This window comes from Cetorhinus maximus, chromosome 26 (assembly GCF_964194155.1).
Source record: "Cetorhinus maximus chromosome 26, sCetMax3.hap1.1, whole genome shotgun sequence".
Classification (NCBI taxonomy): domain Eukaryota; kingdom Metazoa; phylum Chordata; class Chondrichthyes; order Lamniformes; family Cetorhinidae; genus Cetorhinus; species Cetorhinus maximus.
In genome coordinates, this window is record NC_135904.1 from 36,518,369 (window position 1) to 36,528,785 (window position 10,417).

Below are 10,417 nucleotides of genomic sequence, written 5' to 3' on the forward strand. Positions count from 1 at the left end.
TAAAAATTTAAAAATTTAATTAATAATACATCTCTGCTCGTGTGACAGACTCACATGAGGGGACATGTTTTATAACATTTTTCATTTCTTTATTTTTTTTAAAAACTCTTTATCTTCCTGAGGCAGCTCTACGCCTCAGGGAGATTCTCAAGCACGTACTCACGCGTATGCTCACCCTTCACCACAAACCCCCCTCCCTCACCACCACCCTCCCCCCGGCCCGTACAGGCAACGCTGAGTGCTGCTGCTCGTGTTTCACGCTGGGCGGGCCTCAATTGACCAGTCAGCGTGAGATCGCCGTCCAGCCTCGGTCGCAGGCGGCTTCCTGACCGCCCCTGCCCGACATGGGCTAAATTCTGCCCAGTGTTTCTTCAATGGGACAACAATTCTGATAGAAGAAATGAAACTGAGCATGTTTTTTTTCCAAGATGTCAATGCTACATGTAACATACCCCAAACTTCAAGCAACGTAGAGTAATGTTTAGTAACCTTTTCAGGTCTGCCACTGTTACTTCGCATTATTTCAGTAACTGAGTACAGAAATCACTTACAATTAACTCCCCCACACTGTAACTTCCATGCTCACCATGAATACCCACTAACACCAAGTGCCACCTGCCTTCCCTGAGAAGTGGTCCTTGCACACTTTCAGCCCAAAGAAACTATGCCACCTAATAGGAACACAGAAATTACAAGATATGAAAAGACCAGGTTTATCTAATTTGCTTTTTACCATTCAGCTAGTCACAGTTAAATGATAATAGAATTGTTACCTAGTCATAGCAATCAACCTCTATCAATTAGTCTACTAATGTGACTGTATGATAGATGTTCCTGTCTCATACTCACTGTGGGGTATATTGTATAATTAAAACAATTCGATGCCTAAGTTTCCAGGCAGAATGGGCTCACTCCTCCAGCATTGATAGGCTATAGGGTAGGTTAGATAGACCATAGTACAGGGTTTTCCACATTTTGTCGGTACCATTAGCCCTCCTCTCATTCCGAGCGGTTGTCATGGTGAAGTGGGCTGGAAGTGGAACAGTGTGCTGAACCTCCAAGTGACAATACATCCTGTTCTCCTCCCACCTTTCTCGTCTAGATGTTTCTTCAAACTATCATTGTCAGGGCTCTTACTTGTGCCTCTTCAGCAATAAGGCCCATTCCATTAAGGAGCACTTTGATGTTGTCATCACATCTCATTCTGGGATGGTGGTGATTGCTCCTGCAGGGTCAGACTTAGGGTGGCTAAAGGAGTGTCCATACCAGAGAAGTTGGTAATGATCCAGGACAGCAGTGGATGTTTAATCAGGGTGTGGACAATTTCATTTCAGATTTTGCCCTGAGCCCGTAGATTCACCTGTTCACCATCTTGCAATGTACTCACATTTGAGCCATATTTAAAGGTGTATATCAGCAATGCTTGGTACAGCCATACTTTGAGACTGCAACATTTGATTTCCACATATGGGATGAGTTCATCACAGAGTTCACAACAGCAGTTGCAGTCAGGAAAACAGTTCACAATGGAGGAAATCATGCCAGGAGGTAAGTGAATAGTGTCACTGGTTCATTGTCTTGGATGGATAGCCATCTATTATGAAGATAGCTGGAATGATGTGGTGTTCCAGTGCTTAAAAGTTCATTTTGTTCCAGCTGGCCTGAAGACCAAGTTAAGGTGTATTTTGATCATTGGATCTTTCATCAAAGCTTAGCGAACTGAAACGTTTCCCACCATAGATGCTGCCTGACTTCCTCACCTCCAACCATCTGTCAGATCTAATACATCCAACTGATTACTGGTGTTCCATTTGAAAATTTCTGCATATTTATGGGATTTCTAAATATCTAAATGATATTGAACAGAAAGAAAGCCAGTCAGTTCCAGTCTAGAGAGAAACCTTCCCAACAGCAGAAAGGAAAACCTTTGAGTCAGCTTCAGGGTATCGACAACCAACTTTGGCTCCAATTTCCTTCAGCTTATATCAACAATAAGATCTTGAGGTTGCAGGGTCAAAATCCTGGAACTCCCTCCCTAACAGCACAGGGACTGCGGTGGTTCAAGAAGGCAGCTCACCACCAGCTTCTCAAGGGCAATTAGGGATGGGCAATAAATGCTGGTCTAGCCAGCGCTGCCCACATCCCATGAATGGATTTAAAAAAAGGTCTTAAAGGAATAATTCAGGCTCCATAGCTGCTACTTTAGCAGCAGAATGATACATTATGCTCTAAATAGTCGCGGGAACAGGAGTGGTCTATCCTGCCCTCAAGCCTGTGCCACCATTCAATTAGTTAATGGATGATCTATAACTCAATTTTATTTGCTCAATAGCACTCAATACTCTTACCTAACAAAAATCTACTGATCTCAGCCCTGAGAGTTTCATTCAGCCCTCAGCATCCACGGCCCTTTGGAGGAGAGAGTTCCAGATTTCCAGTAATCTTGGTATGGAACCTTGCTTCCATTTTTCACTCCTGAATTACCTAGCTCTAATTTTAAGATTATGCCCCCTTGTCCCGGATTCTCCCACTGGAGTAGTTTCTCAGCATTAACCTTATTAAATCCCTTTATTATTTTAAACAACTTGATTAGTTAACCCCTCAACCTTCTAAACATAATGGAACACAAGCCAAGTTCATACATTCTGTCCTCACAAAATAGCATGTGGATAATTTTCAATTTGGGTATGGGCAGAAAATTCAACCACAGGATTGTTATGGTGCAGGAGGAGGCTATTTGGCTGTTTGTGCCTGCACCAACTCTCTGAATGAACAATTCACCTAGTGCCGCACCCTAGCCTTCTCCCCATAACCCTGCACACTCTTCCTTTTCAGATAATAATCTAATTCCCTTTTGAATGCTTTGATTGAACCTGCCTCCACCACATTCTCAGGCAGTGCATTCCGGACCCTAGCCAATCACTGTATGAAAAAATTTTTCCTCATATCAATTTTATTTCTTTTATTAATTACTTTAAATCTGTGCCCTCTCGCTCTCAATCCTTTCACATGTGGGAACAGTTTCACCCTATCTACTCTGGCTAGACCTCTCATTATTTTGAATACCTCCGTCAAATCTCCTCTCAACCTTCCCTCCTTTAAGGAAAATAGTCTCCTAACTTCTCAAATCTATCATCATAACTGAAGTTCCTCATCCCTGGATCCATTCTCATGAATCTTTTCTGCACCCTCTTGAATGTCTTTACATCCTTCCTAAAGTGCGGTGTCCAGAACTGGACGCAATACTCCAGCTGTGGCCAAACTAGTAATTTATACAAGTTCAACATAACCTTCTTACTCTTGTACTCCATGCCCCTTTTAATAAAGCCCAGGATACTGTATACTTTATTAACTGCTCTCTGAACCTGCCCTGCCACCTTCAATTACTAATGCAAATAAACACCCAGGTCCCTCTGCAATTACCTCCCCTTTCAGAGTGGTACCCTTTATTTTGTATTGTCTCTCCATGTTCTTCCTACCAGAATGAGTCACTTCACATTTCTCCACATTGAACTTCATGTGCCACCTGTCCACCCATTCCACCAACATGTCTCTGTCCTTTTGAAGTTCTACGCTATCCTTCTCACAGTTCACAACACTTCCAAGTTTTGTAATACGCACGTTAGTTAAACATGATTTTCCCTTAAAACTGCTTTGAATTAGCCCCTTGTTGGACATTTAGCCTGTAAAGTAGCTCATTATAACACCCATTTGATTCTCCTTCCTATAGGTATCAATGGATCAGAGAACCACGCAAGATAAGTGGGGAATGCTGTAAAATGGGTGGCAGATTCGTAATTACCAGTCTCCTGCCTATGTCTATCCATTAATCTTACATACCTTGAGTAATGTCAATGGGTGATCCACTGGTGACTTGTTTATCAGTGTTGATCTGGTTACAAAAATTACCAATGTAATGTGATGTGATTACTATATCACTGGATAGTCAGATAAAATTCAATCCACAGTTCCATTAAAATGCAGTCATCCATTCCAAAAATCTGTAATGGGCCAAGGTTAATACAGTAGCCTTGAGTAATGCAACACTGCCTCATTTCCATGGCTTTCCCTTTTTCACACAAAAGCAAGTTCAAGCAGGAAGCATTTTTAATGAAAACATCAGTCCATGTCAGAATGTAGGTACATGGTTAAAAACTGGCAAGTGTGATTATAAAACCACTCAAATCATGTAGAGCCATACCGAGATTACCAAAACAGAGTATTCACAAGGAATGTTCAGGAAGAGCCAAGCACAGTACATCTCGGAATTAACACTGCTCCCAGCATGGAGTGTAGCTGGGCCAGAATACAGATCACAGAACTAGGCACATGTGAGAGTGACTGGAAAATTGGAAACCCTGAAAATTGAGAGTTCAATCAAGCAAGACTTCACTTCAGGAGTGGAATCTTGCAAACTTGAGAGCTTATCTATTTTTACATCTAAATCAGCACACATGGGAGGGAAGAATAAACTCTACAAACACTAAAAACAAAAAACTAGACTCGATTTGAGGAAGAATTTTAAAATGTAATAACGTAATATAAGTTCAAGATCAAATTTTAATCAATATACTGTAAATATATTCTTTATAAACAAACTTCATATTTCAAGGAACTTTTACTCACCTACAGTATCACAGGGTTCATCTTTATGAACACAAAAATCGGTCCTGCAAATAAAGGGGAAGAGGGAATAACTTTCTGGAGATAAATCTTTCACACATCTTTGACACAACTAAACAACTGGACAGCTTTAGTCCACAATGGATACTTGTTAAATGAAGAATTGAAACCATATCAAAAACAATGGTCTCGTTAAAGTTAATCTCAGTGTTGTCAGTCTGGATGTTAGCAGGCCATGTGGGCACCTATTGGCTGGCAGGTGGTCGTGGGCGGTGCAGGAGATCCTGCTAACTGCTTGAGCTGCCTTTTGACCATCCTCTCGTTCTGGTTCCCGGTGATATAAACAACTCAATTCCACCCTCCCAGATAGCTGGAAAAAAACCTTTGTCAGCAGCTTTCCCAGAGATGCATTTTAAGATACAAGACAGATCTGTAACTGAAAGGCAGTGGAACAAGCAACTTACAATGGAATCTGCACTACCCACCATGATATCATCCCTCAAAAGCCTTACACCAACTTGCATTTATACAACTTTAACGTAATAAAGCACCTGATACAGAACACAGCAATAGCCTCAGCAAGAGAACGAACGCAAGTGTCACGCAAATATTACAAACATGGGCTCAGATAGCGGGATACTGTGTGGGTGTTAGTGGAGTAGGGGGCAGGATTGGGTGTGGACTGTATAATGCAATATCACCTCTTGCGTGTGTCCTGCAAACTGCTCTACAAGGATGAAATATATAGTAAAAGTAAAATATAGGAAAAGCAAAATAAAAAAGGATTTTTGTGACTAGATTTTTATTCAATTCTATATTGATCTCTCAGTAAGATGGTGACTCCAAACATCCACCAACTTTATTCTAACGTCTATGGAAGACAGGTAAGTCACTGGGGGTCGTGGCTCCAGTCACTTGCAGTGTGAGTGCCTCAGAGATTAATTTTGTCAAGTATTTTCTTAAATTGGCCGAAGGCTTTCTCTGTGTTTCTAGGGGTTTGGGGATCAATGGGCTTTGAGAGAGATGGAGTGTGCCAGGTCAAAACAGATGTGACAAACCAACTGGTTTTCTAAGCCTTACAATGCAAACCATAATAAATATGGATTTAGCTAAAAAAACCTAAAGCAGGGAGACAGATTCCCAGTTCAAAAGGGAGCAGTACTTTTGGGTTTCCAAGAGACGTCCGATAAGGTGCCACATAAAAGGTTACTGCACAAGATGAGATCTGAGGTGTTGGTGATGATATAACAGCACGGATAGAGGATTGGCTGACAAACAGGAAACAAAGAATCAGGGTAAATGATAAAAGCAAAATACTGCAGATGCTGGAAATCTGAAATAAAAACAGAAAATGCTGGAAAAACTCAGCAGGGCTGACAGCATCTGTGGAGAGAGAAACAGAGTTAACGTTTCAAGTCCGTATGACTCTTCCTCAGAGCAAATAATACAAAGGTGGTCTCAGGTAGTGGGATGTTGTGTGGCTGTTAGGATGTCAGGAGAAATGGATTGTTTTCATGTTGGCAAACTGTAACTAGTGGAGTGCCACAGGGATCAGTGCTGAGGCCTCAACTATTTGTGATCTATGTTAATGACTTAAATGAAGGGACAGATTATATTATTACCAAACTTGCTGATGATACAAAGATAGGTAGGAAAGTAGGTTCCAAGGATAGAAAGAGTCTGCACAGGAATACAGGTAGGTTAAATGAGTGGGCAGAAAGTGGCAGATGGAGTACAACGTGAAAAAATGTGACGGCGGCTTTTGGTAGGAAGAAAAACAGAACTTTATTTAAAGGGAGAGAGACAGCAGAATGTTGCAGTAGAGAGGAATCTGGGTGTCCTTGTACATGAATCGCAAAAAGTTAACATGCAGGTACAGCAAATAATTAGGTCGGCAAATTGAATAAAAGCAAATACTGCGGATGCTGGAAATCTGAAATAAAAACAGAAAATGCTGGAAAAACCCAGCGGATCGAGCAGCATCTGTGGAGAGAAAAATGGAGTTAATATTTTAAGTCTATATGACTCCTTCTTCAGGACTGAAAACATTTAGATATGTGATGGGTTTTTAGGCGTTGAAAAATGGGGGTGGGGTGGTGGTCGGGGAGAACAAAAGGGAAGGTTAATGATAGGTCAGAGGGCAGGAGAGATTAAATGACAAATATGTCATGGAACAAAAGGCAGAGGGAGTAGTAATGGTTGTAGGAACATAGGAACAGGAGTAGGCCATTCAGGCTGTCGAACCTGCTCCACCATTCAATTACATCATTGCTGATTATCCACCTCAACACCACTTTCCCGCACTATCTCCATATCCCTTCATGTCATTAGTCTCCAGAAGTCTATGATTTCTGTTTTGAACATGCTCAATGATTAAGCTTCCACAGCCCTCTGGGGTACAGAGTTCCAAAGATTCAGCACCAATGTGGTAAAGAAACAAAGCATGGGTCCAGAGTGAGTGTAAATGGCAGAATAAATGACAGCTATGCCTGAAAGCAAAAACACAAAAACACCACATAGACTGGCACTTGGCAAAAAGAAATCAAAATGAAGGACAGAATTCATGGTCTGAAGTTGTTGAATTCAAAGTTGGGTCCAGAGGGTGTAAAATGCCAAATCGGAAGATGGAGTGCTGTTCCTCAAGCTTGCGTTGTGCCTCATAGGAACATTATACCAGGCCGAGGGCAGAAATGTGAGCATGAAAGCAAGGTAGTGAATAAAATGGTAAACAATCAGAAGGTCGGTGTCGTGCTTGCAGACTGAGCAGTTTGGGGTCTTGGACAGTGAGGAGAGAGGAGGCGAAAGGGCAGATGTTATACCTCCTGTGATTCATTATTTCCAGGTGAAGCAGTGCTTTACTGTACTTCTTTCAGTTTAGTGTACTGTATTCACTGCTCACGATGCGGACTCCTCTACATTAGGGAGACCAAATGCAGACTGGATGACCACTTGGCGGAACACCTCCATTCCGTTATTTGCCACTTATTAGCCCTCTGCAAACCCTAATGAGCTCCTTTTGATGATCTGAGCTGCCTCCTCAGAGTTCACAATCTCCTAGATTTCTTTCACGTGCAAATTTAAGGTAATTCATGAAAACTACAAATCCGGGTCATTCATACACATCAAGGTCTCAGTACTGTCACCGGAACAATCCATTCACTTCCTCACACCATCCTGTATCCCATTGCAATTGTAGCCTTCCGTTTACCCAGTCTCTAATTCATATTTTAGGCTAAGTTCCTCAACCCAGCATCTCTAGTAGGATTTCATACTGGAAGGGGTTGCAGGTCAAAGGATGTGGGCCCAATTTCCAGTCTGCACCTCTTTCAAGGACTTCTCACACAAAGCATGTGGAGTCAGAGAGGAACCCCTCATGTGTGATATCCACAGGTCATCTCTGTGGTACTATACTAAAGCCCTTTGGAGGTTCAGGAACACCATTTATATTGCTTCCTGTTGCCGTGCACAGTTATGATATTACAAATGTTTGGAAAAACTGTTCTAAAGGTTACTTTTTTTTTCAAAAGACCTTGGACTGAGTTTAAACGCTGTTTCAAAATGGCTCCAAGCCACTAGACTAAAACTATCGATTTCAGACTGGGTCTTCTCTTCTGAGAGGACAAAAGACTATCCTTAATTTAATTCTGGTTCAATGGGGTCTCGTCCAGGACATAACAAAGTTTTGTTGACGCCTCATTGTAAACATGTAAAATGTACCTTGACCAAGACAGGATCTAAGAACCCATCAAGTTCACTAAATGTCCTTTAGGGAAAGAAATCTGCCATCTTTACCTGGTCTGGCCCAAATGTGGATCTAGGCCCACAGAAATGTGGTTGACTCTTAATGGACTTCTGAAACGATGTGGCAAGCCACTTGGTTCAAGGGCAGTTAGGGATAGGCAACAAACGCTGGCCTTGCCAGTGACGCCCACACCCTATGAAAGAATAAACTTTTAAAACCACAGGTGGGAGAAGGGCCATTTGAAATATCAATACCTTATTTGTGTTAGTAACTTTAGGCAGAATTGTCCCAGATTCGCACTAAGTGTGGTAGCAGGCAGGAAAAACAACATTTTACCCACCGGCCACAATGGCAGCTCCTCACGCCATATCACCCCAATCCCGCTGCATTCATTATACATTCCCGGGAAACGTGCCATTTCCATGGCAGGTGGCTCTCATTCGCACACCACGACGTCACCTAGCCGCTGCATCACACCAGGCACCATGTTTAAAGTGCAGCCACATGCACACCTCACAGTCTTTCTAGCCCATGACTGCTGCAAGGAAGACTTGGCCCCGAAAGGCAAAAAGACTGCAGCCCCCAAGTTTAATGATGCGCCCTTCAAGCCCCTTTTGGATGCAGTGGATGCCCAACGTGATGTCCTCTACCCCCGCTCCGGACACAGGGCAGGCAGCAACATCACCAGTCCAGCTTGGGAGGCAACAGTGATCAGTGTTAACACCTTCCAAAAGAGGACAGCCACCCAGTGCCACATGAGAATGAATGATCACCTCCATTCTCCAGGGTAAGTCACTCTTTTCATCACTCTCAACTCTCACACTCACAAACCCATCACTCATCGACAGGAATCTCACACCTCAAGGGACAACATCTCTAACACTCACACACACCCTCAAATCTTCTTCAAACTTATATCCGCTGGTGTTCACATCCTCATCCTGTCCATGGCTCCATTCACCACACACACATTCCACACAGTGCCATGCGTCCTGCTCACACTCTCTCCATCTGTTTTCAAGCAGGAGAAGCCTGCGCACATCAGCAGGGAGCTGTCTCAGACCCACATTAGGCCCCTCATGCACTTTGATGAGTGTGCCATCGCGCTGACTGGTGAGGATGTAGACTGTGCCTGCGGTGATGGTGAGCTCGGCGGCAAACACGCTCTCGTGAGGGTCCTACACCAATCATCCCTCTCTCAACACAACTGTGAGTGCTCTCTCCTGCTTTTGACTCTGTTGCCATGCGCTAATTATCTCAACTTTGGTTCATAGGGAGCTTTGCCAAGCAACCGACACCCTCAGCCAGCCAGTCCCTCAGCTCCATCAATGTCCTCACCTCCAGCCAAGAGGACTCCTCCTCCATTGAAGAACTGAAAATAAGCAGCCTGGAAGACCCGTCACAGCGCTTACCCACACCCTGCACCAGCGCAGAGATACATACCTTGGTGGGACCTAGATCTAGAGCAGGCTCAGATTCACAATCTGGTGGTCACCGCACGGACATGTGTCCGCAGCAGCAGGAGGGGGCAGGTTCAGCCGAGCTCCCCGGCACTCGGAGGACTGCTGGGGAAGAGGCATCTGTGAGGTCCGAGTCAGATGACAAACCTCTGGAATCGGCCTTCCAACACATCCTGGAAAATCAGCAGAAGGCGTGGGAACATCACCTAGAGCTGTTGGAAGCCCTCAGCAGAGTGGCATGCAAGTCAGAGGAGTGCGTCCGCCTGCTCTGTGACGAAGTGGTCCCCACATGTGCACATATAAAGGTCTCCATGGGGAGGATGGGGGAACGCCATAGATGTCCTGGTCCAGCAGAACGCAGAGATGTGTGCAAACCTGCACTCCATTGCAGTAGCCATGGGTGACTTCCTGCAGTGGCAACGCAAGAGGGAAACAGGGCACCTCACTGTCCCTCCAGGTGCTCCTTCCCCTCAAGGAGTCAGGCCGGGGCCCCCGGGCACCCAAAGGGAGGAGCAGCTGGACACCTCTGGGTCATCCACTCAGGAATCTCAGAGGCTGTCCTCTCCCTCTAAGTCCCCTTTCCTGTGACCCC

At 44.0% G+C, this 10,417-nt stretch overlaps 1 protein-coding gene across 2 annotated transcripts in view; it reads right to left on the reverse strand.

The window, feature by feature from the left end:
- adamts17 (ADAM metallopeptidase with thrombospondin type 1 motif, 17) overlaps positions 1-10,417 on the reverse strand; it is a 582,619-nt gene that overhangs the window by 436,927 nt on the left and 135,275 nt on the right. For both annotated transcript variants that reach the window (XM_078530484.1, XM_078530485.1), the window contains exon 7: positions 4,627-4,670. In XM_078530484.1, the coding sequence (XP_078386610.1) occupies positions 4,627-4,670 (44 nt within the window). The remainder of the gene's footprint in view (positions 1-4,626; positions 4,671-10,417) is intronic.